Source organism: Artibeus jamaicensis, unplaced genomic scaffold (assembly GCF_021234435.1).
Source record: "Artibeus jamaicensis isolate MK-2021 breed Jamaican fruit bat unplaced genomic scaffold, CSHL_Jam_final scaffold_847, whole genome shotgun sequence".
Lineage (NCBI taxonomy): Eukaryota > Metazoa > Chordata > Mammalia > Chiroptera > Phyllostomidae > Artibeus > Artibeus jamaicensis.
The window spans coordinates 11272466-11299008 of NW_026522057.1; the positions used below are offsets into that span (position 1 = coordinate 11272466).

The window sequence follows — 26543 nt, forward strand, 5'->3', positions numbered from 1 at the left end:
ACCCAAGATTAAAATGAAGGACAGAATCCTAGAAGCAGTAAGAGATAAGGGGACAGTCACCTGCAAAGGAGTTCCCATCAGACTGTCAGCTGATTTCTCAAAAGAGACCTTACAGGCAAGAAGGGGCTGGAAAGAAGTATTTCAAGTCATGAAATCCAAGGACCTACATCCAAGATTGCTCTATCTATCCAGCAAAGCTTTCATTTAGAATGGAAGGGCAGATAAAGCACTTCTCAGATAAGGTCAAGTTCAAGGAGTTCATCATCACCAAGCCCTTATTATATGAAATGTTAAAGGGACTTATCTAAGAAAAAGAAGTTAAAGAAACATGAACAGTGAATGGACAACAAGCTCACAGTTATTAACAACCACACCTAAAACGAAAGCAAACTAAGCAGACAGCTAGATCAGGAGCAGAACCATAGAAATGGAGATCACATGGAGGGTTAGCAACAGGGGAGTGGGAGGAGGAGAAGGGGGAGAAGATACAGAGAATAAGTAACATAGACGGTAGGTAGAAAATAGACGGGGATGGCAAGAGTAGTGTGGGAAATGTAGAAGCTAAAGAACTAGGGGGAAATGTGGGGGGAGGGGTGTGCAGGGTGGAGGGGAATGAAGGGGGGAAATGGGACAACTGTAATGGCATAATCAATAAAAAGAAACAAATTTTTCCTACGTCATAGGGCTATTGGGAACGTCACACCAGGTACATTGTGTAAAATGCTCAGCTAATAAGTAGCCCCATTTCACCTATTGACAGTAATACATGATCACTTGGTCATGTCACCTTCACAGCACAAGTCATTTCTTGATTCAAAAAATCTTTGGTGCCCTGGCTGCTGTAGCTCAGTGGATTGAGCACAGGTCTGCGAACCAAAGGATCACAGTTCAATTCTGTCAGGGCACATGCCTGGGTTGCAGGCCAGTTCCCATCAGGAGATGCATGAGAGGCAACCTTACATTGATATTTCTCTCCCTCTCTCCTTCCCTTCCCCTCCAAAGATAAATAAAATCTTTTAAAAAAATCTTTGGTCACTCTGTGTCCATGAATTATGTTTGAATTTTCAGTCCTGCATCAAAGGTTGCATCCAAGAAACCTAGATGTTAATGACCTTTACAGCTCCACCTCCATCTTCTCTTACTTTTCATAATTTAGCCACTCCAGCTTGCTCCAACTTAGTCCTGAGTTTGTCCTTACTCTCCTTACATTTATTCTTTTATTTGCTCAATAAATATTATCTGTTTTGTTCCCAGGACTGTTCTAGGTGCTAGGGGTAGACAGATAAACCAGACAAAGAAAAACTTGTGACTTCATGGAAGTCACATTTCTAGTCAGAGAGAGGCAGAAAAAAATTTTTTTTTAATGTGTGGTATTTCAGAGGGTGATAAGTGATATGTAGAAAAATAAGCAGGGGAGAGGAATGGAAATGCTGGGGCTTTGAGATTTTTTTATTTTGCTTTTTGAGAAAGAGAGGGGAGAGAAAGGGAAATATCAATTTGTTGTTCCACTTATTTATGCATTCACTGGTTGATTCTTACCTGTGCACTGACCTGGGATCCAACCCACAACCTTGACATATCAGGATGTTGCTCCAGTCAACTGAGCTCCCCGGCCAGGGGAGCTCAGTTTTAAATAATGCGGTCAGGGTGGGTAAGAGATATGAGTGAAAATTCAAAGGAGCCAAGGGTCTGAAACACATAGATATATGGAGTAAGGGCTTTGTGAGCAGAGGGAACAGGAAGTTCCCTGAGTGCAGAGTATGTGGTCTCTTCCCCATTCTCTCTTCCCTCTAATAACTTCAATAACCCTCCTCCAGCCTGTCTCTACATTTGTCTTAAACACATAGTCGATTTATTGAGTAGGACCAAGAGCTGTGGTACTTGAATGTGTACCTCCCGTTATCTCCAGAGGTTGCAATTAAGTCACCTGAATTTTTCTCCACAACTCCAAACCCTGACCTAGAGCCCCTCGGTCTGAGCTTCAGGAATTAGCCCGCAGAAACCCCAAGCAGCTGCTACGCGGCCGGTTTCATAAAGGGGGGCGGTCCTAACCCTGCACTCTGGGATCCATACGTTCGAGCTCCGGGCCGGCTCCCCGCAGCCAGGATCCCTCTCTTCCTCTCCCCCTCCCGCCAAGACCCCTCCCTCCCTCCCCTCTACTCCCAGTTTTCCACCGCCCACCCAGCAGGACTACAAAGGTCCACAGCGGCCACCGTAGGGAATGTTGACTGATATCCACAAAGATTCGAGGTTGGTGAGGGCGGAGCTAATGCTGGGGGTGGGCCTTAAAACAAAACTGAGGATTGGACCAAGCCTTCAGTGGCGGAGTTTAAGGGCGAAACAGAGAATGGGCTAAGCTCAAGGAGGCGGAGCTCAGTGGTAAAGCAGAAAGAAGATTGGGCTGAGGAAGGTGTCCGCGAAAGGATTGGGCCGAGTGCTTCGGGGCGGTGCTTGAGGGGGCGGGGCCGTGTCGTAAGTCAAAGGTCAGTAAATAGTGGTGATGTCATGCAGGCAAGATGGCGGAAGGGTGAGCCCGTCACCTAACTCTCGGGCGTTGGGGCCTGAATTTTCTCAGGGTTGGGGTGCTGGGCCAGGGTCCCTGTGGGGAACAGGAGGCCAGCGCGGCGGTGGACAGAGCTGAAAAGGCGGGGCGGAATCGCAGTGTGAGGGGGGTTGGGAAGCGGTCTGCGAAGCTTCAGCCCGCGGAGCCACTTCTGAGGGGAAACTGCGACCCGATCATTGCGCGGGCAAGAGTCGCACTGCAGGGATGCCAAATGTGTCTTCTTCCACAGGGAGGACGTGGGATGGTGGCGGAGCTGGCTGCAGCAGAGCTACCAGGCAGTCAAGGAAAAGGTAAGCCGGACCGGCGCCGCCTCATTGCAACTGGGGCGCAGCGTCCCCGCCCGACCTGTGTGTGTGCCGGCCTCAGGGATGAGAGCGATTCTGTCCCTACTTTTAGCCCCTTTCGGTCTGCCGAAGGACAGACCCCCCCCCCCTCAGGCCAGTGTGACACTAGCCACAGTGAAATAAAAATTGTTTTAAAGGCTGGAGCGACTCTTTCGTAGGGATCTGTAGGAACGAGCAATTTATTCCAGCTCGGGAAATGCCTAACTTTGTAGAAAAGAGAACATTTGACATAGGCCTTGAAGATAAACAATTCTAGCAATAGAAACTTCCATCTATAGTCATTTAAATATTAGCGTTTATGCCACAGCCAGCCCTCTGACAGGTTCCACCGGTGTCCCCACCAAGGGCACCGATGTTGGCCAAACCGATGCACTCCTGGGCCTCACAAAGCTCCCAGTCTGGTGGGGAGACGGCAGTCCCTGTGTGATGAATGAGACTTGGCTCTGCCAGTGAACAGTGCCATTGTGTGTTTCTGTTTCATTCCATGCTAGTCTGTCAAAACCGACCCAAATGAATTCTGGAAGAAAACTACGGTAGTTACTGTTTACCGAGAACATTTAGGGGCAAGTCCTGCTTCCACGCGGACTTCAGGAGGCTTCTGGCCTCAGTTAAATCATTTGGCTACTCTGGGGGCATTTTTGTTCATTTTTGTTCTTCTGGCCTGTACACAAACCCTCAGCTCCAGTCCAGCAGATCTGAGGATGCCCTGAGCGGTTTGTTTTGGTAAGGACCAAGAAAGAATTTCATACTGAGGTTAATAGAAGAGACTTCCGCGTAGCTTGCTTCCTGTTGATCAATCCACTGAGAGTCTGACATTCATTTAGCAAATCTGTTTGAAGGCCTCCTGTGTGTTTCGTCAAGGTTTGTTTACCATAACTCATGAAAAATAGGTAGTTGACTAACCTTTCATTGTTGTTCTTGGAGAATTCACATTTGAAAGCAAAGGGTGGGGAAGTGAATGTTGTTTCTGCCTTTAACAATTCCCCATTTGTAAAGAAAAGGCTTAATTTCCCTTTCTTAGCTGCTTACTCTTCAAAGAACCTGTGCAAGTTATTTAACCTCTCTAGGTTTCCATTCATCATCTGTAAAATGGGAATACTAACACATACCTGATAGGGTTTGTATGAAGATTAAGTGATAATATGTATAAGCACTAAGAAATGCCTAGCACACAGTAAATTTGATAAAATAAGTGTTGGCCTTTTTTATTAAGTGCTCAGAGTGTTGGGGAAACTCTTAAATACCACCCATCCATTTCTCCTTCCATTTTTTTGTTGGTCTTTCAGTGCTTTCCTGGCCTTGCTTCCCTCCTTCCTATCCGGGTTTCATTTGGACTACTCAGTTCCCAGCACCTTCAATTTCTTGTTCCCCACAGCTCTGAGATGGTGCTGGTAATCTGCCTCTACTCTTCCTACAGTGTGTGTGTGTGAGAGAGAGAGAGAGAGCGCGTGCACTTGCCCACAGACACTGGTAGAGAAAGTCACATTGCTCTTTGGCCCTGCCATAGAGTCCCCAACCTCATCTGGGCCGGAGCACCCCTAGTAAGCATCTTCATCCTTTATGTCCTCCCCTTGCCTTCAGAAATTTTCCCCTAACTCTTTCCTCAAGTCCCCTGTTCAGCCACTTCTTTTATTTCAAGGAGATAACATTAACTCTGACATTTTAAAATTTGAGGTCAACAACATGATCTCTCTGTAATTCCTTCCCACCCCTGAAGCCAGTATGTATCGACTTATCTATATACACACACGCAGCTGCACCTACCACTTGCCAAATCCACTGGGTGGTTTTCAGCCCTTATCTTCCGGCAGCTTTCTGCTGCATTTGACACTAGTGATCACTCTCTCGTTCTTGAAACTTTACTCCCTTGGCTTTTGTGACATGATTCTCTCTCAGTTCTCCAAATACTTCCTCAGGCTTTCCTTTCCTGACTGTTCTCAGAAGTTTCTCTTCCTCGGCCTCTTAAAAGTGTGGTGTTCGAAGGGTCTTGTCCTCAGTCCACTGCTCTGTTTATCAACTTTTCTGGGTGACCTCCATTCTTGTTTGGGTGACTCAGTCCTTTTCTCTGAGCTTGCCTTTGAGAATAACTCTTTCTGGACAGCAGTTCCAGATACCCCATAGTCACTGCTGACTCTGCATGACCAGAGTCACTGTCATCATCTTCTCTCTAAAGCTGCTCCCCATTCAGCATTTTCTCTCTCAGTTGGCAGCAGTGCATCTCCTCTAGTCACCTAGTTTAGCAGCCAGTGGCTCTTCCCTGATTCTGTCTTGTCCTCAGTCAATATACCTATTTAATCACCAAATCCATCTCTTTTGCCTGATATTTCTTGAACCAGTCTCATCCTCTTCATCCTTACCAGCACTGTCCCCTTATTCTTCTATTTTCTTTTCTAGACTATTGCAGCAGCATCCTGACTGGTCTTCTTCTCTCTTCTAATCTTGTCACTCTTGGACCACATCAGTCCCTGGAATGACCTATTAAAAATGCAAATCTCATCATGGCTGCCCTTTTTCAAACCTTTGGTGGCTCTTCATCACCCACAGGGTTGATCAGGTGCTCCATGGTTGCCCTTGGCAACCTCTCCCTCACTACTTTTGCTTTACCTTTTATATTCATTAGGACTATCTGCTTGTAGGCTTCAGTAAACTCATGCCCCACCACATCCAGGCTTCTTAGCCCATTCTTTAGGGCACAGTCCAGGTCTTTCCAAGCTCTGCACAATACTCTGGTTACTGGTCTTTCCTTGCTTGTCAGAACTGTTATGTGAGCATTTTTCCCAATAGACTGTGACCTTCTTGAAGGCAAGCACTATGTTAATTCACATTTGTCCCTTCCAAGCTCACAGTCTAGTGAGGGAAACAACCATTCATCACATAATCATGCGGATGGTTATATAATTAAAGCTGCTTTATTACGTGTAAATTTAACAACATTTTTTACTCCGTGCCCAACTCTTTGTCAGACACTGGGGAAGCATCAGTGAATTAAAAAAAAACATGAGATCAGCCCTGGCTGGTATGGCTCTGTGGATTGAGTGCCGGCCTGTGAGCCAAAGGATCACCAGTTCAATTCCCAGTCAGGGCACATGCCTGGGTTGCGGGCCATGTCCCTAGTAGGGGGAACGCAAGAGGGATTGATGTTTCTCTTCCTCTCTTCCTCCCTCCCTTCCCCTCTCTCAAAATAAATAAAATCTTTAAAAAGAAATAAGTTCTATGTTCATGGAACTCCCAGCTCTGCAGGAGGATAGACATTGAATGGGCAGTCATGAGTCTGAAGTATGAGAAATGTTCAGACAATGTGCAGTTCTCTTAGACCATGAAGCAGGGGAGCCACCCCAGACTGAGGTGGCATCGGGGAAGCTTCTCTGAGGAAGTGACATTTAAGCATAGATCTGAAGGAGGAACAGGAGTTGGCCAGGTGAGAGGGCTCTCTCATTGTGTTTGTTCTCTGCTTTGCTTTGAAGAGTTAGAACTGTGTGTCAAGGAGAGGAATAATATATTCAGAATTCCTGAGATAGGGAAGATGCTAGAACATTTGAGAAACTTGAGGAAGGCCAGGTAGAGCTCAGTGAGGGACACAGCATTAGGGAATGAAAGAGTGCCAGAGGCAAGATTACATGGGCCTTGCAAGTGAGTATTAAGATTTATACTTGCTCATAGGGTACTGTGTAACCGTCAAAAGAATGTACATGGCCTGCTCTGACTTAGAAAGCTCCCACTGGTGTCAGGAAGAGAATTTAATAGAAGCACCTGAATCATGCAACCTAGGAGGAGTCCAGGTTGTCCTGGACTAAGGTGGTGGTAGTGTGGATGGAGAGAGAATTAATGAATGACCTGTCTATCCCAATTAAGGAGTCCTGAGTCTGATATGGAGGCATAATGCCCACCTCAGAGTAGCCTGTGGCTGATAGATGAGACTGTCCCACTCAGGATTCCAGTGCTGATGAAAACTGAGCAGGCCCTTCCACGAAAGAAGCATCACCAGGATACTAAAATACATGCTAAAAAATTGCAGGTGGCTATCCTTGTGTAAAATGAGAGGGTTTGCAGATGAGTACAGAGCTAGTCCAGGAAGGTGTCCTTGCATGGGTGAAGAAAAACAGACAAGGCAGCACTTAGACAAGAGCCGAGAGCTCGCTGTCTCAGGCTGCTTCTGAGTGCAGGATTAGAAGCAGATTGGTGTAAACAAGCAAATACCAGTTCTGCCCGAAAGAGCTCTATGCATGAATGGGACCAAGAAAGCCTGGGAGAGGATCCAGTCAAGTCTTTCTGTTAACACTTCCTTTGTTGAATATAAAAATCAACATATTTTTTTTACTGGTATTAAATCATTAATAATCATAAAAGCTTTCTAAACTATTGTTATTATTGCAACATGTTTATTAAACCTTTCAGACACATAATTTCACATCCTCCCTCATTTCAACTAAATTTTCCTGTACCAAAAAAAAGTGAAAATAGAAACTTTCCTTTGATTAAAAAAAAAAAATCACAGATCTTTTCATGTTATTTGAAACAAATGTCATGTCTTGAAGCATATCAAAGTGATGCAACAAAATCTGTTTTCAGACTGTACGTCCCCTTCCCGTCTGCTCCTGAGAACTGCTCGTCTAGCCCCCCTCCTTCATTTTCTAGGGTACCGCAGAGGACTAGACGAGAGTTAGCTCCTGGCTCCATAGCTTGTAAGTGTCTAGGCCGGTACACAGTTGCTGTTCGCAGAGCAGCAAGAAGTTCTTTGCTCTCTGTTGTCAGATACCAGGTCGTGGAATAGGGACAAGTGAGCATTGTTTCTGAGCCCAGGCCTCCCATGTCATTTGAGTTTTCCATGCATCTGTCTGTACAAAGAAGCACAGGGAACAGCAACAAAGGGTGGTGGAGACAGCTGTCTTTGTCATCCTTCTCTGTCTTCCCATAGTCCTCTGAAGCCTTGGAGTTCATGAAGCGGGACCTGACAGAGTTCACCCAGGTGGTGCAGCATGACACGGCCTGCACCATCGCTGCCACGGCCAGCGTGGTCAAGGAGAAGCTGGCTGTGAGTACCACCTGTCTCCTCCACGGGACTGCCCTTCACAGCCTGACCTGTTCTGGGACTACGCTGGGGGGCTCCCAGCCTTTCTCCAATTTTTTTTATGTGATTGTTTTTCCCCATAGACTCTCATTTTGAAAGAATTTTGTCTTGTCAAGCAAACAAGCTACATAATACGTATTAAATAACAATAAGCTTTCTCATTTTGTCCTAGCAAATGTTTTCTGTTATCAAAGTCATTCATTATAGACAATTTAGAAAATACAGACAAGTGAGAGAAAGAAAGAAAGAGAGAGAGAAAGAAAAGAGAGAAAGAAAGGCCTAGAGACGCCCATGAGTCCGTCTCCCAGAGGCAACTCCTGCCACTGTGTGGGGAGGGCACCCCCATTTACACTTTCTCCCTCAGAATCAGAACCAACTCAGTACCATGTTTGGTGGCCTACTTTTTGACTTGATCATTGCAGACCTCTTTCTGCAGCATCACAAATGGCACAGTATTCTGTTAGGGGTTTAACTAGTTCCTGGTTTCCTCTTTCATGTCTTTCCCAGGGCTGTAAACAGGGCTGCAGTGAACACTCTGATTGCTAAATCTTTGCCCTTAACACTTTCTTTATAATAAAATCTTGGATGGGATCATAGGGTGAGTACAGTTTGGGGCCTTTTAATATCTATTGCAAAACTGTCCTCCAGAAGGGTGTGCCAACATATTCTTACTGGCCTTGTTTTTATTACTCAGAGATGTGCGGTGGAATCTTCTTGTGAGAAAGGAGTTTGATTCTGAAGTCAGTGTGACAGTGAAAATTATGTACAGTTGAAGGTACCCTTGCAAGTGTCAAGTTTATGATGAAGTGTAATATACTGGTTTTGTATGACAGCATTTCGTTTAGTATTGGGACACACTGCAGTTTCTTAATTTGATCACCAGCTGAATCAATTTCCTTGTGACTAGAGGTCACATTATGAAAAACATGTTTTGGAGGAGTTTTTTGCCAGGCTTTTTTGGTCGAATGTGGTAAAATACTAGACATCTGCTACCCACAACTACTGATAAGTATGACTGACAAGTGGTAACCCTGTTGAACTGCGATAAGTCCAGCCAGTAGCAGAAACAGCACTTGTTTCTTTCATTTGTTGATTCCTTTTTTTCATTCAACAAACATGGTTGTATACCTGTGCTAACCTGTGTGAGGCACTGTGGTATATTCTAGGGTAAAATGCCTGGGTGGCCTAATTAGGAATAAATGTTACAGTTTTCCATGAGGTCTTCAGACCTCATCTCTGTCTCTCAGCATCTCATCCCTGGGTGCTTGAGGGCATTCTGACCAGTGTGGCTCAAGCTTGGTGTCCTGCTTGCCCTTTCCGTGAGGTCTGTACGTAGGCCCTCAGCTGGCCTTCGGCTTTCCTCTGGGCAAGACTCTCTGTTCTAATCCTGCCCATATTTCCTCAGCCTTCATATAGAGTATTGCACTTCCTGAACAATCATGATGATGAAATTGTGATGTTTCATATTGCTTTTTATTAAATGTTTCTTAAGTGCCAGGTATTGTACGTGCCTCATCTCTTGGAATCTTCGCAGCAGCCTCCTGAAGGAAATGTATTTATCTGCATTTTACAGATAAGGAAACAGAGATTCAAGGAGGGTGTAGGTCTCATAATCAACAAGCAGTAGAGCTGGGATTCAGATTCAAGTTTGACTCCACAGCTATACCTTTCTCATCACTCTACTCATAGGTCTTCTTCCCCACTGAATGTCCATAGCATGGCTTCTCTCCTGTCAGTTTTTGTTCAGTCTGGCTGGCCTTGAAATTTTGATGAAACAGCCAGTCACGTAGCTCTGCTCTGACCTACAGAGGCCTACTGCAGCCCTATTCTGCACCCTCATCTGAAGGATGGAAACCCTGGGCTGTCTCTCTCTCCTTCTCCAGCCCCAGAGATGGGGTGAGAGGTCACGAGCACTCCCTGGTCCCCACATACACAGTACACTCTCCCCCTGATACTTTGCTCCTCCATACCCCATGCCCCAGAGTGTAGCCTGCTTGTGGGCCACTTGCTTCTTTTGCCGACTTCTCTTTGCAGACTGAAGGCTCCTCGGGGGCGGCAGAGAAAATGAAGAAGGGTTTGTCTGACTTCTTAGGGGTGATCTCCGACACCTTTGCTCCCTCACCGGACAAAACCATCGACTGTGATGTCATCACCCTGATGGGCACGCCCTCTGGCACAGCTGAGCCCTACGATGGCACCAAGGTATTCACTCACTAGTGGCCTCCCTGCAGTTGCCTAACCACACTGGGCTCTAGCTTCCCGCATGTCCTCACAGAAGCAATAATGTGCAGGCTACAAAGTAAATATACTTATATAACTAAATTGGAGACTACTGATAAGCCGCAAAGTAAGTATTTCTAAACCCATAATCCCATCACTCAAAAAAAACCACTAATTTTTTGTTAGTGTTTAGCCTTCCATTTCTTTTTATTTACAAACATGGGTAAAGATTGTTTGGGTATTTTTCTAAATACCCAAAATAAATAAAAGGCACATTATATGTGCAATTTTATAACCTTTTAAAAATTTTTACGGTAAATTTAGCACCTTTCCTAACCACCATTATTTTTAATGTCTTTAAACTCTTGCAAAGGAATCTAGTGTAATTTATTCAGTCATTTCCCTAATGTTGCACATTTGGATTCCTCTCACCTTTCAACCATAATAAGCAGTCTTGTAGGGAGCATCTGTACAGGCATGATCTTTTCCACATTTGGGTTATTTAAGACTAATTTCCAACCCTGACTGGTGTGGCTTAGTGGGTTGAGTATCATCCCAGAAACCAAAAGGTTGCTGGTTCAATTCTAGGTCAGGGCACAGGCTGGGGGCATGCAAGAGGCAACCAATCAGTGTTTCTCTCACACACTGATGTTTCTCTCCCTCTCTTTCTCCCTCCTTTTCCCTCTCTCTAAAAATAAATAAATAAATAAAATATATTTTTTTAAGACTGATTTCTATTTCTAATAGGAATACATGTACAGAGGGCAGTGGGGAGAATGTCTATTTCTACTGCATTTTATTTTCTCATCATTCTTGGATTTCGTGGAATGTTTCCACTTAAATGTACAGTGTGGTGTCATAACAGTTTGGCCTCCTTCGTAGCATTTTGCCACATTGAATTTTCGTTCCAAACCTACTACTGATTTTTCAAGTGTGATTTTAGCATTAGAATTGGCACCACCACACAGTGAACATTTGAGTGGAATTGTGAATATGTTTAAATTACAGGATTTTAAATTTAAACAGTGAATCACTAAAACCTGATGTTCTGGTGCAGCCAGCCAGCCCATGCTTCACATAATACGGAGGAAGGAAGGTGGGGCTCTCTGTGTACCAGCTAAAGGTTGCCACATCTGTGGCCCTAATAGCAACACAGCTTACAGTTTCACTTGGCTGTCAAATTAAGGCACTCTTTAAAAAACTTTTTTATGTATTGATTTTAGAAGAGAGAGAGAGACATGGACTTGTTGCTCCACTTACTTATGCGTTCACTGGTTGATTCCCGCATGCGCCCTGACCAGGGGTGAGCTCAGAGCCTGCTGTGTCGGGACAGCACGCTCCAGCCAACTGAGCAGCCGGCCAGGGCTAAGAAATTCTTGATGAGTCGTTTCAATCTGGGGAAGTTACATTATTTTAAAACCTGCCCATAACTTTGGACTTTATTAATGTTTTTATTAGCATTTTTTACATTTCACATCATTTCACACATATAATTTTGTAGCCTGTTTACACTGTATTTTCCTAGTTCCCAGGAGTGGAATACTGGGTGAAAGACCATTTTTCTCGGAGCCCCAGTCTTAGACTCCTAGCCCAGCACCCCATTCCCTAGCCACACTATTAACTGACAGGTGCGCTATGGACGAGGTAGCCAGCAGGGGAGGGGCTGGGCTGGGGTTGATTGAGTACTGTGGCAGAGGGGGCTGCCTTCTGTGCCCAGCACCTCAGAATTTATGTTCTCTTTCTCTTTTCTTTTTTCTCTTCTCTTTTTTCCCCTCCCCCCCCCCTCCCTCCCTCCCTCCTCCTCCCTCCCTCCCTCCCTCCCTCCCTCCCTCCCTCCCTCCCTCCCTCCCTCCCTCCCTCCCTCCCTTCCTCTCTTTTCTGCTTCAGTCAACAAAAGGGAAACTTTATTGAGGCCTCCGGGCCATGGGGTTCAGGCAGAACACCTCCTGAGGAGGTGGTTGGAGGAGCCTTATTTAACCTTCTTGGGGTGCACGTTTGTTGGTGTGGCCACACTTCTTGCAGCAGTTGACAGTGGGGGTGCAGGTGAGCATAACACTGTGGCAGATCTTGTCACAGTTGTACTTCTGGGTGAACGGGTGGAGGCATGGCTTGATGATACCACCCCACAAACGAAGCACCAAGTGCAGGGTGGGCTCTTTCCAAAGAGTATAGTCTCTGTCAGAGAGTGCGGCCATCCTCCAGCTGTTTGCCCACAAAAATCAGACACTGTTGGTCAGGTGGGATGCCCTCCTTGTCTCAGATGTTAGCTTTGATTCTCAGTGGTGTCACTGGGCTTGACCTCGAGGGTGATGGTCCAGCCAGTCAGGGTCTTCACAAAGATGTGCATATCTGTGTCTGCTGGGGAAGCTGCTCTGCTGCCTCATTGAAGAGTCTTCTCTGTTTCTTACAGGCTCGTCTCTACAGCCTACAGTCAGACCCGGCAACCTACTGCAATGAACCAGATGGTGAGAGGGTAGCGGTAGGGGGTGGGCTTGCGGGGCAAGGAGACCAAGGGCATCTGGGCTGTGCTCCATTTGTCTCTGGTAGCAGTGGCCAGGCTCCCACTGTGTAAAGGGATGAGAGTGGGGCTGGTGCATACCTTAGACCTAGTGGGATGGGTTGGTGGTCTCTTTTCCTCCCGGAACCCAGGCTCTCTTCATCCCTGTCTGCAGAGGCTTTGATCCTCTTCCTCATCCTCAGCTCAGGCCCCTGCCCAGCCCTGCTGCTCTGCCTGTTTGCTAAACCCCAGTGGTAGAGCAAGTTCCAGGTCAGAAATGAGTCAAACCCACAACCTGGTCCAGACTTCCAGGAACCTGCTCTTAGAAGAGGGAAACAGGAAACAATGAACAAAGCAAAGATAGTAGATTTGCAGTGACTGCTTCTGTGGAGCCAATGAGGGGAGTGGGAACCCAGAGGGATGGCATCCAACCCACCTTGGCAGCCTGTGACATGACACTTGAAGTGAGGTTTTAAGGGTGAATTAGCAGTAAACTTATTTTTTAAAAGATTTTATTTATTTATTTATCTTTAGAGGGGAAGGAGAGAGGGAGAGAAACATCAATGTATGGTTGCCTTTCGTGCATCCCCTGCTGGGAACTGGCCTGCAACCCAGGCATGTGCCCTGACTGGGAATCGATCCTCTGGTTTGCAGGCCTGTGCTCAATCCACTGAGCTACACCATCCAGGGCCAGCAGTAAACTTATTTTACCTTCAGAAGTGAGGGGTGGGTGTTCAAGCATAGCAGTAGAACACACGAAGGTCCAGGAAGAACAGGGCGGACCTAGGCATTTGGGAAGGCTGGACTAACGGTGCCGCGTGGGGTGAGAGCAGAGAGAACCTCGGGGGCAGCCGGGTCTGTGTGCTCTGGGGTCAGGCTAAGCTGTTTGAATTTTGAATTTTGTCCCCAAAACAAAATTCTTAACCTTTTTTTTTTTTTTGTCACAAAGACCTTTAAAAATCTATTGAAAATGGCAATCTGAAAATTTTGTAGAGAGAGTTCTCTACAAAATTTTATATGCAAAATCGGATTCTTTGACCTTTGAAGCCTGTCTTTGGACCCTAGTTTTAAGAGTGTTCCTATAGAGAACTATTAAAGGGCTTTGAGTCCTGATGTGATCAGATTTTACATTTTATAAGAGAGCCCTGGACAGTGTTGTGAAGAATGAAGTAGAGGCAGAGACAGAAGATGGGAAGACCAGTTAGGAGGCTTGGTAGCAGCCCTGACGTCGGAGGTAGGGCCAGAACCTGGGAAGCGGCAGGAGTGAGGAGGAGAGTGTGCCGTGAGAGACACTGAGGAAGTGGAGTCCAGAGTGACTGGGTAGGGAGGCATCTCTGAGGGACCCCAAGTTTTCCAGTGGATCAGGGTGGGTTGGGTTGGGCAGGAAAGAAAATGAGTTGGGTTTGCATCGCCTGGGCATGTAGATTTGTCCAGGGGACACTCGGACCCCTGGATCCGGAGGGCTTCAAGAGGAAAGCAGTGGCTCCCAGGGTCAGAAACTGGATTGGTCTCAAGAGAGGACAGAGAAGTTGCCATTGGATCTGGCAACGTGGGTGGCCCGAGAACAGCTGCTGCAGAGAAGAGGTTCAGTGGCCAAGTGCTGTGGGGGCTAAAAAGCGAGCAGGCATGGCAGAGAACAGAGTCTGCAGCCCCTCCTGGAGACCACCTGGGTGCTGCACCCTGGTATCAGTAAGGCCCATCCACCCCTTCACCCAGCCTTTCCCCCCAGCTTGGGCCAAATGGCACTTTGAAAAGACCTTAAGCTTTCCTCATTGTCCTCCATGTCCAGGTTTAGGTGAGTTTTCTGGAGGCCCAGTGTCCTTTTCCATACTCAGGGAACTGACCATCAGTGTCTGTCCTTCTACAGGGCCCCCGGAATTGTTCGATGCCTGGCTTTCCCAGTTCCGCTTGGAGGAGAAGAAGGGGGAGATCTCAGAGCTCCTCGTAGGCAGCCCCTCCATCCGGGCCCTCTACACCAAGATGGTGAGGGCCCAGTTGACAGGACCTCAGCCAGCTGCCAGCTTGAGGTGTAGGGATATGGGAGAGGTACTTCCAGAGTCATTTCGGAGTATTTGGCCTGGGGAGCAGTGGGCAACCCTGTACAGCCAAACCAGTCAAGCACCTGTAGGGGGAAACTGACCTGCCAGGTTTCTGGCCATCATGGTAAGCAATGGAAGGGCTGGCAAAGCTTGATGAAATTTCTTTCCTCCCTCCTGGGTCAGGCTAGGCCAGGAAAGTAGCTGGGGTTGGATGTGGGATAGAAGTGCTCTGATTAATCACTGCTCAGCCTCTTACTGTGTCTCAAATTCAGAGTGGCTAGGAGCTGACCGATAAGGCTGGGGATGCGGGCCCCACACAACCACTTCACAAGTCTCATCTCTGCTGTCCTGTCCTTCCAGGTGCCAGCGGCTGTTTCCCATTCAGAATTCTGGCATCGCTATTTCTATAAGATTCATCAACTAGAGCAGGTATGCTGGCCTAGCCTGGGGAGGTACTCCACTCAGCCTTGGGGAAAGTGGGCTGGATTTTGTTGAGGGAAGAAGGGGACACAAGGGTGTCAGGAGTTCTGGGGTTAGGACCAGGGTGTGGGGAGAGGATGCTCTGACTGCTCCTGGCCATCTGCTCCCCCACATTCAGGAGCAGGCGCGGAGGGATGCCCTGAAGCAGCGAGCAGAACAAAGCATCACTGAGGAGCCTGGATGGGAGGAGGAAGAAGGTAAGAAATGATGGGCAGGTAATAGGTCCTGCCTATGGGGGACTCTCTGGGCCATGTGCTCTATGAGGCCTGGAGAGATGCGGCACCCCAGGGAAGAGGGAGGAATGAGTACAGTGTGTGCGCATGCTGAGGACAGGCGGGGCTGAGGAGGGGACGTCTGCCAAGGCCGGAAGACTCCCAGGCTTCGGTGTAAAAAGCACATGTGTCAGTTGCAGCAGATTCCCCTGGCAGCCGTGGACCAGCTACTTCAGAGTCACCTGGGATGCTTCGTGACATTCCAGAGCCTCGTCCCTCCTCATAGGACTCCATGCCTAGACTTGTTAATATTAATTGACTTGGGAACTGCTGGCTTAGGGAGGAAGCTGAACATCCTCTATGACAGCTCAGCTTAGGACAGTGTATCGGGGCCACCTGCAGGATATAATGCTGAGGTGTTTAGTAAGTGCTTGTATCATACGCCCAGTCTGTACTAAGAGCTTTCTTTGTATGTAAGGTCGTGACCACGACTCCATTATCCCTCTTTTACGAGTGAGGCAGGAAAGTTAACGAACTTTAAGTGCCTTGCCCAAGATCACACACTTAGGATGTAACAGAGCCTGACCTGAGCTCAAAACTGACTAACGAAGAAAAGGTGGCCCTGACCGATGTGGCTCAGTGCGTGGGCATCATCCTGCAAACTAAAAGGTCTGATTCCCAGTCAGGGCACAGGCCTGGGTTGTGGGCCAGGTCCCCAGTTCTCAGTCAGTGTTTCTCTCCTTCCTTTCTCCTCTCTGTAAAAATAAATCTTTAAAAAAAATAAAGATAAATAGAAGTGACTGACAAGTCTTGGCTTTGTAATCTGCAATACCACCTCGGGCTGCATTTCTGGAGGCTGAGTGCCCACCAAATAGGTGCGAGGCCTCAGGTGTAGGGGACACTGGGACACGGAGTGTCTGCAGAACAACCTGGTGGAAAATGGTGAGGAAACTGGTGTCTTTAGTCTTTTTTTCTTTTTAAGTCTTTTTGATTTTAGAGGGAGAGAGAAACATTGATTTGTTCCATTTATTCATGTACTCATTGGTTGCTTGTAAGTGCCCTGATTGGGGATCAAACCTGCAAGCTTGGCATATCAGGATGCTGCTGTAACCAGCTGAGCTACCTGGCCAGGGCAGGTCTTGATCAAAGTAAACTTTGGAGGGAACCTAAGACCTGTCTTCAGAGAGCTCCGAGGTTGTCTTGCGCTAACCAAGCACATTGCCTACTTTTTCTGCTTTTCTCTCTCGACAGAGGAACTTGTTGGCGTTTCACCCACATCTCCAAAAGAGGCAAAGTCTCCTGTGGCCAAAACATCCACATCCCTTGAAGGACAACCTGGCCCCCAGAGCCCCTGTGAAGAGAGTCTGGTGATCCCAGTAGAGCCTCCAACAGAAGTGACCCCGTCGGAGAGCAGCGAGAGTATCTCCCTCGTGACACAGATTGCCAAACCTGCCACTACACCTGAGGCACAAGCGGTGCCCAAGGACCTGTCCCAAAAGCTTCTAGAGGCGTCTTTGGAGGAACAGAGCCTGGCTGTAGACATGGGCGAGACTGGACCCCCGCCCCCAGCCCAGTTCAAACCCCACACCCCTGTGGGCCGCCCCAGTGGCCCAGAGCCCAGGCCTCCAGCCGCCAGAGTAGAGACCCTCAGGGAGGAGGTGCTCACAGACTTACGGGTGTTTGAGCTGAACTCGGACAGTGGGAAGTCTACACCCTCCAACAATGGAAAGAAAGGTGAGTCAAGGCCAAAGCCCAGGGAGTGTGTGGGGCAGAGCAGGTGAGAGTTGATACTTCACAAGGCAGGCTTGTCTCCTTGTCCCTTGTGAGGATTCTAGGAGCAGATGTCTTTCTTTTGTGATACTGATGACGATGATAACAGGTTCTCTGTGTTATTTATTACCATACCATCAATTCTAAGATACACAGATTCTCAGAAGTAAAGATGCCTCTTAAAATTGTTGTGATCTTAGAGTCAACAATATAAGGTTTATGTCAGATCCTGTGCTAAAGTTTGTAACAGCCTTTAATTTCTCATATCTTACAACTGAGGGCAGTCAGTATTACTGTCTCCATTTTACAAGTAAAGAAAGTGAGGCTCAGAAATGATAAATAACTTGCTCAGATTCACGTGGCGAGAAGTGACAAGTCCAAATTCAGATCCAGGTCTGTCTGACTTGAAGCCCACGCCGTCCACTGCCTACCACGCTGTGCTGTTTTCTCTCCTTTTGTACAGTTTAACCTCGTCCTGGGGTGGGTATTCCTATGACACTGATTGATGTTAAGGATCTTCTTTCCTGGGTGACCTTAGGATTGAAGATTTTAGACAGAGGGGAAGGGATAGAGAAAGAGGGAGAGAAACATTGTTTGATTGCCTCTTGCACGCTCCCAGCTGGGGACCTGGCCTGCAACCCAGGCATGTGCCCTGAGAATATCACCGGCGACCTTTCAGTTCGCAGGCCAGCCTTCATCCACTGAGCCACACCAACTAGAGCTAGTATTATGAAATATATAAATAAAACTTACATGTTCAGTTTAAGAACAATAAAGTTAGTCCTGGCTGGCGTAGCTCAGTGGATTGAGCATGGGCCTGCAAAACCAAAGGATCATGGTTCAATTCCCAGTCATGGCACATGTCTGAGTTGCAGGCCAGGTCTCCAGGGGGGGCCATGTGAGAGGCAACCACACATTGACATTTCTTTCCCTCTCTCCTTCCCTTCCCCCTTAAAGATAAACAAAATTTTTAAAAGAATAATAAAGTTAATACTCCTGAACTTGCTGTGAGCCAGTTTAAATACTAAAGCTTTAGTTTCTTATCTGTATAATAGAATTTTAGTCTGAGACTCTTTGACTTTATGCCAGGAGGAAACCTCTCTGACTCCTTGAATTAAAGGACAATTGTACATCTGTTGTCACATCCAGAATACCTCTTTAGAGACACCTGATTATCAGCAGGACCTCCCGTCCACTTCTCACACGCACATGCATCCTGTTTTGCCAACACTCAGTACCAGTTGGCCACAGAGCTTGGCCAGCCTCTGAGTGCTGGCCTGCTGGCACAGTGAGAGACTGTTTTGCTATAGCGTGTGGGAAACAGGCCCTGCCCCACCCTGCCATGCTCCCTGATGGAAACTGCAGGGTACCTAGTTTCCATCACAGTGCTTTCCTTCTGACTGTGGCTCAGTGAGGTCGTCCATTGAGCTCCCACCTAGTCTTTGTGAGGCACAGAGGAGGGAGGGGCCGAGGCTGCAGTCTTTATGACGAAGCGTGAAGCAGTATGGGACAGACATGGTACTGGAGAAAGTCAAAGAAAGAAGGAACCTGTTGGTAACAGTCGTCAGGTGTTTCACCACAAAGACACGCGCCGTGTAGGAGAGCTTGGGGCAGGTGCAGGGGAGCAGTCCAGGCCGAGCGGGCCTGCAAAGTCCACAGAGCAGAGGGCATGGGACCCATGGCAGGGTGGTGACCAGAGCCACTTTTTTGTATTGTCTCCTAGGAGAGGGAGGAATAAGAAGGGTGGATGGATTGGCTCAGAAATAGAACTTAAGAACTTCAACTGAATTTAGAAGGTTGAACTTAGTGCCACAAAGCAACAGGGCATGCTGCTTATATGATATATACTTGCATGTATCATACAAGGCTCTACTAAGCCTTGCATGTCGAGGCTCCAGGTTCAAATTCCAGCTTTGCTTGTAAGACATACAACTTCAGAAAACTTACTGATCTCTAAGCCTCCATTTACTACTCTATAAACTGGAAGTAATTGTTCCACAACAGGTCAGGGAAGAAATCTGAGTGGAGCTCTGCTTTGGAGAAATGATGATGATAAAAAGAGTTACTATTCCCTGAGCACTTTCCGTATAGCTCTGTGCTAAGCACTTGATATGCATAATCACTCATTCTTCACAAAAGCCCTGTGCAATTTTCCCCATTTTTTACTAGCAAGAAACAGATCTGTTACCTACCCAATAAGTATTTAGAAAAGTATGAAATAGTACTTTAAGAGAGTAGGTGAGTAGCTAGGGCCCAACAGGTAGTGTGGGGTTGCTGATGGGTGGTAGCAAGGACCCGTCGGAGGCAGTGGTCCTGAGTTTTGAGACAGCAGCCAGCATTATTGCACTCTTGTCCAGCCACTCAGCTGCTCAGGTGCAGGCACACAGCAAGTGGGGAGTTGGTCTTAACCAGGGGTCAGATTTAGCCAGGTGAAACCAGTGGAGGAAGTGTGTGTGAGAAGTGACCAGAGTGAAGGCCTGTGGGATCTGAGCTGGAGAAGGTGGGGCATAACACTGAAAGAGGTAGAGGGTTAAAGAATTTGAGGTTCTACTTGGAATTGGAATAGAGAGCATCATCAGGAAAAATGAGTGGTGGGTAGAAGAGACCAGACAAAATGAGATGAGGGGGAAGGTGCAGTGAAAGCTCTTGACTGCTCTGTTCTACTGTCTCTATTGCATTGGAGATTCACAAAAGGAGAGGCTGGGGATTTGATGCAGAAGCCCCACCAGAAGTGGTCGTAGGTAGTGGGGGGAAGCCAGAGTCTTAGACTAAGGTAGGACAGTGGGAACGGAGTAGAGAGGGCAAATCTTAAAAGGAAGAATAAAGACTTATAGACAGAGTGACTCCTTTCCTTCTTATGGTCACTTCCTAAGGTGACATGAGGGAGGCTTGGTTTCTGGGTGGAGCCTAATCTCTTGAGGTCTAGCCGCAGGGACTCGCAGGTCCCAGGGCATCCCTGCCACTGCAGAGCTGCTTCCCACCTGAGATTAGTAATCAAGAACCAGAAAGCTTCCATCATCATGTCTAAAACTGTTGTTGCATAGATGAGTTTTCTGCCACATGCACTGTGTTATGGAGATTTTTTTTTAAGATTTTATTTAGTTACTTTTGGAGAGAGGGGCAGGAAGGGAGAAAAAACCATCAATATGAGAGAGATACATCAATTGGTTGATGTATCTCACACCCCCCCAGCTGGGGACCTGGCCTGCAATCCAGGCATGTGCCCTGACTGGGAATTGAACTAGCAACCTTCAGTTCACGGGCTGGTGCTCAATCCACTGAACCACAGCAGCCAGGGCTGTGTAACGGAGATCTTAGTACTCTTTGGGTGTGTCAGGACAGGATGGTGGGATGAGGCAGGTGGGAGAACCCAGGTTCACATCTCTGCCAACTCAAAGCCTCCGTTTCCTCATCTGTAAATTGGAACTATAAATGCCCACCCTAGAGGGTGGGTGTGAAGTGCTCTTAAAGTTTAGTTGATAATCTGCTTACTAACCCTGGAAGGGTCTGCCCTAGCATTTAAGCCTGAAGAAGAGAATTCCAAGTCCCTAGAAGGTAAGCCAAGGTTGGGAAAAGCTGTCAGGGCCACAGCCATAGCTCCGAAGTGATGAATCACCCCAGAGTCTGGCTTTCACCCCACGGGAACCCTATGCTGTCCCGTAGGCGGGTGTGTGGCCACCACCGTGTTCTGAAAGCGCAGGGAGACAGATGTGGAGTCAGAAGGACGTGGTCTTGGTTGCAGGTCTGCCTCTGACTAGCTGTGGCCCCGTGCGCAACATCACTTAACCCTGAGAAGGGGCCTTTAGGGACTCTATTTGTTAAGTCTCCACTATGTATACATGTTACAGGCACTTTACATTGATATTAACTCTGGTCTGTGAAAAGGCAGGCTCTGGTCTACACAGAACCATCCAGGTACCTGCAGAGTTCTGGGACACCACCTAGATCTGCTCAGCCTGAATGAGAGGGTTAGAGAAGCAGGAATCTGCGTACTTTTTTCATTATTTTTTAAATTTTATTTATTTAGTAATAGAGAGGAAGGAAGGGAGGGAGAAAGGGAGAGAAATGTCAGTGTGTGGTTGTCTCTCAAGTGCCTCCTGCTGGGGACCTGGCCTGCAACCCAGGCCTGTGCCCTGACTGGGAATGGAATTGGCAACCCTTTCGTTTGCTGGCTGGCACTCAGTCCACTGACCCACACCAGCCAGGGCGGAATCTGCATTTTAATAAGCTTCCTCAGTGGTTCTTTGCAAAGAGGGTGGTTTTATTCTTATTTTATAAGTAGACTGAAGCTCTGAATATCTTGCCCCAGAACTACAGTAATAGATAAAAAGAATAGAGATTTTTGCCCTGCCTGGTGTGGCTCAGTGGGTTAGGCATCGTCCTGCAAAGCAAATGTTCGCTGGTTCAGTTCCTGGTCAGGGCACGTACCTGGGTTGTGGGTTTGGTCCCTGCTCGGGGCACGGAGGAGAGGCAGCGGATCCGTTTCTCTCTCACATCATCGTTTCTCTCCCTCACTTTCTCCCTCCCTTCCCCTCTCTCTAGAAAGAAATAAAGTTTTTAAAAAAAAACAGAGATTCCACTCAGTTCTGCTTGTTTGTCTCCAGAGACCATGCTTTTATAATGGAAGGAGATATTCATGGGTCATGGTTTGGGGGGAATCGGGCCTATGCTTTTTAAGGCGCTTAAAAAATGATAATGTAATATATGTTCCTTTTAGGGGGAAAAAAACCCACCAAGAAAAATTACCCCATGACCTCATCACCTAGAAATAACTATTATTAGTATTCTGTGGGTTATTGCTCACCTTTTCTGTGTGCGGGCTGCATCTGTGAGCACATCTCTAAAATGGAATCTGACTGCATATACTTTTTTTTAACAGGGACTATTTTTGTAGTTTTCTTCTTAGTAATAACTTTCGGCGTACATTTAAAAAATGCTGCCTGTAAGAAGTCATAACCAAATATGAATTTTTAGAGTAGTAGTTATTAAACTTTAGCAGGCATCAGAATCTCCTAGAACAGGGATACGTAAACTTTTCTGTGTTGGGCCAGGTCACAAATATTTTAGGCTTTGGGGGCATACGGCCTGTGTTCCAGCTACCCGGCTGTGCTATTGTAGCCACAGAGTGACCTAGGCAATGTGTACACAAGTGGCCATAGCTGGGCGCCAAATTTTTACCTCCAAAAACAGTAATAGGGTGGATTTGGTCCACAGACCATAGTTTGCCAGCCCCTGGTTTAGGGAAAGGGTCCATGGATATTTACTGATTACAGACTATGTGTTCTAGTTCGTTGGAGTATTAAAAAAATCCCACCTGTCCTTGGGGAGCTCTCATTCTAGCTCCTGTATTATTAGACAGTGAACATATTAAGTCTGATGATACAAGCTAGAAACTGATAAAACAGGAAAAAAGAACGAGCAGAGCAGAGTATAAGGGAGTAGGTTGCAATTTAAAAGGATGGTCAGGGTAGGCCATACTTCACTGTGAGATCTGAGCACAGGGAAAGGAAGTGAAGGAGTTGGCCTGTGGCTCTCTGAGGGTCCCAGGGACAGGGGGACACCCCCTGCAGGGGCCCTACAGTGGGATGTGCCTGGTGTGTTTCCAGAGGAGGGAGTCAGGGTAGGTAGGGTGTAGTCAGTAAAGAGGAAGAGATTATTTTTTTTGGAAGACTTTTGTGGCTCCCAAGGAATCTCTGGACCAGAGTGCTTCTCCCCTACTCATGAACTTACTTTGCTGCCTCACTTAGTAGTAGAGTTTAATACTATTTAAATGTATATAAATGTTCTACATCCTAAACGTAAAAGTCACATGATGTTCCATCATGTCACCATTTATTTGTTTGGAATTCCCTTATCAGTGGACTTGCAGGTGGCTTTTTAAGTTTTTACCACTACAGCAGCACTACAGTGAACGTGCTCTTGGCTAAATTTTTGACTGAATCTAGGATTATTCCTTAGATTCCTTAAAGTGGGAGGTGAGCTAGAGTGACAGCAGAAGGCAGAGACCCTCGGCGTGTATTGGTCAAGTCCTTTAGAGAGTGCCAGCGCCCCAGCTACAGCCTCTTCACATACCCCTTCCCGAGTCTGACACTGTGGGTTATGGTTCCAGGCTCGAGCACAGACATCAGCGAAGACTGGGAGAAGGACTTTGACTTGGACATGACTGAAGAGGAAGTGCAGATGGCACTTTCCAAAGTGGATGCCTCGGGTGAGGTGAGTGCGTCTGGTTGACCACAGGGAAGCAAGCCCAGCGGGCCCAGGGTCTGAGGCCTCTCCTCACCAGGCCCAGCTGTCCCCTCAGGGTAGACCCCTGTGTCTCTCCGAGGTGACAGGCTGCAGGAAAGAGACCCGGCACCTCCCACTGTGGCCCTGAGCAGTTGTCATCAGCAGGCTCTGCTTCCTTTCAGCTTCAGGATGGATGAGTGGGAGAGTTCCTGACATTAGCTGTGTCAGAATCACCAAGGCACTATTAAAAAGTACAGATACCAAAGCTTGCTCCAGATCTCCTGGCTCACGGCCCCAGGGTGGAGCTGAGCAGGTTTCTCGCTTTGCAGACCAAAGACAATGCGATCGAAGGCTAATCACTTAACTGGAACCTCTATTTTTTCATCTAAAACATGGAATTAGTGATTACGAGCTGTGACAGACAATGTACATAGCTGTGTTAGGCATAGTGCCTGGGACAGGGGAGCACCGGTAGATGTTACCGAAACCACCGCAGGACCCAGACCAGGTATTAGCTCAGAGGCCTGGTGCTCATCGTTCACTGCTTCTCAAAGTCACGAATGGGTCCTTCTAAACGAGAGGCTGGGAGGAAAGCTCTTATCGCTGATAAGCTGCAGGGCTGACCCCCAGCCCAGACATACCATTCAAGTCACTGTTACTTCCGCTGTCACACAAGAACTGCGTGATTTCCTCCATCATGTGGCCCATGCGCCTGTTGGAGAGGTGAACAGGTTAGAGGCGCAGCAAGGGCCTGGTTTTTCGTGTCGGGAGACTGGAGGCTGAGGGGGGTGGTGTGTGCAGAGCATTTTGTGCCGTGGTGTCACTGTACCCAGGGCGGAGAAGGCCATGCTGCCCTGTCATGCCTCGGGGGCCTCGTGTCTTTGCAGCCCTCTTTTAAAACCTGACATACAGTGTCCCTGAGCAGTCATTCTATAACCCATCATAGTAGGGATCAGCTGACAGCAGGCCAAGAGAAGGTTGCCTGGGAAGACTTCGGCTGGGGACCAGGGTTCTGGAGCCCCTAGTGAAGACCCTGTGAGCACCTGTAGCCCAGGCCGCCACTTTCCAGTTCTCTGCCTCTCTGACCCATCTTCTTAATCTGCTCAGCAGGGGACAAGTTTTACTTAAGGAGCTGACTGACTTGGTTCCTGTGGGTAGGGCTTCCCCCTTGTAGAGTCCAGCATTGGTGGGTGGAAGCATTTCCTTTGGTTCTGAAACGATCTCAGCAACAGATCGACCCTTTAGGCAGAGGACAGCTCTGCTCCCCAGACACGATGCTTAAGACTGTGGTTCACTCTCACGGGTACTGTATGGGCCAGGGGAGTGGGGTGAGGGTTGGGGAGGGCTCCCTGGAAGTGGAGGCAGCAAGGGGAGCTTGAGCCTGGGCTTGACATAGAGGAGTAAATTTGTTTTTGTGTTCTCCATTGTCGCCTCCCATTTGCAGCTGGAAGATGTAGAGTGGGAGGACTGGGAATGAGGGGAGCCAGGGCAGCAGCTCCCTCTCCACGGCATCTTCGATTTCCCATGATCGTCTCAGCCCAGCCCTGGAAGACACTGATCAAGAATGTCCCCCAAACGGCCTCTGTGAGCCAGAGCTCAAGGCACAGATTCTGGGTTGCTCTTTGCTGGCCCCGTGGGTCTCCGCTTACAGCTGGGAAGGGGCTCACTAAATCCAAACCAAGAACTCTGACTTGTGCCAACCACGGGATGACCTAAGGGGGAGGAAACCTGCCCCCTCACCAGAAGAGCCTGCATTTCTCTGCTGAATACCCACTGTTCTTGGGGACTCTTGCTGGAAAGTCCCAAGGGATAGCTCCATTGCTTCTGCCTGTGTGGACAGGAGCTAAACAACCAGTCTCTTGGAGGAAGCCAAGTCAACGCACTGTCCAGCCATAAGCAGGGAAGGAAGGCCATGCCACCTGCCTTTGGCTGGACAGGCATGGCAAACACATTCTGGTCCCTATTCCAGTGGGTAAGAGACATTTGACTCTGGGAAATTATCCTCTCTCGGGAACCTCCCATTCCCAGGCATTTTCCATTTCTGGAAAAGTTCCTTGTGGTTCAGAATCTAGAGACCAAACCCTGAGTTCCTACCTTTTTGCTCCAGTACAGGCTGGTTTGTCCCCAATGCCCTTCCCAGGGCTTATTCATGTCAGAAGCACCCAAGTCCTTAGCCCACCTGTGCCACCTGCAAGACTCTGCTCTTGCTTCTCTTCCCCTCCCCAAGAAGGGAGGGACCCCTTCAGGCCCTTCTGTGCGTTGCCTGGCGGGGTAACTTGTCCAGCCAACTGCCCAACTTGGTTCACCTGGATCTTAGGATGCAAGTCTGCTCCAAGTGGTGCAGAGCAGTGATCAAAGCCGAATACTTACATCCCTGGTAAGCGCAATTTCTCTGCCTCAACCCTTCTGCTTCTTGAAGGAATATACCGGGGGTGAATTCTTGAGACTCTCACCAGGCTTCTGAAAAAGCTCTTTCTCCCGAAGGCAGGCAGTCTTTATGGCTCTTACCCTCCACTCTGGTAAAGGTACACCTCTCGGGGGAGTGAGGGGCTGCAGGAGTCCCTGGAGACCCTGGTGCTTCACGATGCTGCTCTGGTGATTCTTGTACATAGTCCAGGGTGTTCGCCCATGACTTAGTGGGATCAAGGCAGGGCTGCTGAGAGAGGTGGTCAGACCACTCCAGACCTTCAGTGACAGGGTGGGTTGGAGAGAATGCTGAGTCTTTTTGATGGGATGGGGTTTTTCTCTCTTTGTAATATCTTCAGTTTAGTTAATCTTTTGGTTGTTTGTGCAATATTATATATTTTAAATTATAATGCATCTCCCCAGAGTATTTTGTAGCCGGGAAAAGAAAAAAGGAAAAAAAAGATTCTAACAGCTGTTAGTTTTGTAATTAAAAAGAAAGAAAAAAGAACCTTGTCCTGAACGTTTTCCAGACTTGCCGTTAACAGCATTAAAGAGATTCAACAGAAGCTGGAAGGTGTCTGGGGGTCTGTTCTTGTCCCCCATGGCAGCTGCCCTGAGGTCAGGGCAGGACACACAGTGTACAGAGTAGCTTTCTGCTTGGACCCGGGCAGGGGGGCGGGGCATGGATGGGAGGTAGCATGGCTCCTGAGGAAGTCCCT

At 47.7% G+C, this 26543-nt stretch overlaps 1 protein-coding gene across 2 annotated transcripts; it reads left to right on the forward strand.

Moving 5' to 3' along the window:
• Window positions 1-2487: 2487 nt before the first annotated feature.
• Window positions 2488-26390, forward strand: BSDC1 (BSD domain containing 1). Of its 2 annotated transcripts, none has more exons than XM_037149362.2 (11): window positions 2488-2527; window positions 2793-2853; window positions 7823-7939; window positions 10010-10177; window positions 12606-12660; window positions 14560-14675; window positions 15092-15160; window positions 15330-15408; window positions 16675-17157; window positions 23303-23406; window positions 24863-26390. In XM_037149362.2, exons 1-11 carry the CDS (start codon window positions 2517-2519, stop codon window positions 24893-24895), a joined length of 1296 nt encoding a protein of 431 aa, XP_037005257.2. In that variant the 5' UTR covers window positions 2488-2516; the 3' UTR covers window positions 24896-26390. The 2 variants fall into 2 exon arrangements, with proteins under 2 accessions (XP_037005257.2, XP_037005259.2); XM_037149364.2 differs by lacking the exon at window positions 24863-26390 and adding an exon at window positions 23495-24741.
• Window positions 26391-26543: the final 153 nt, after the last annotated feature.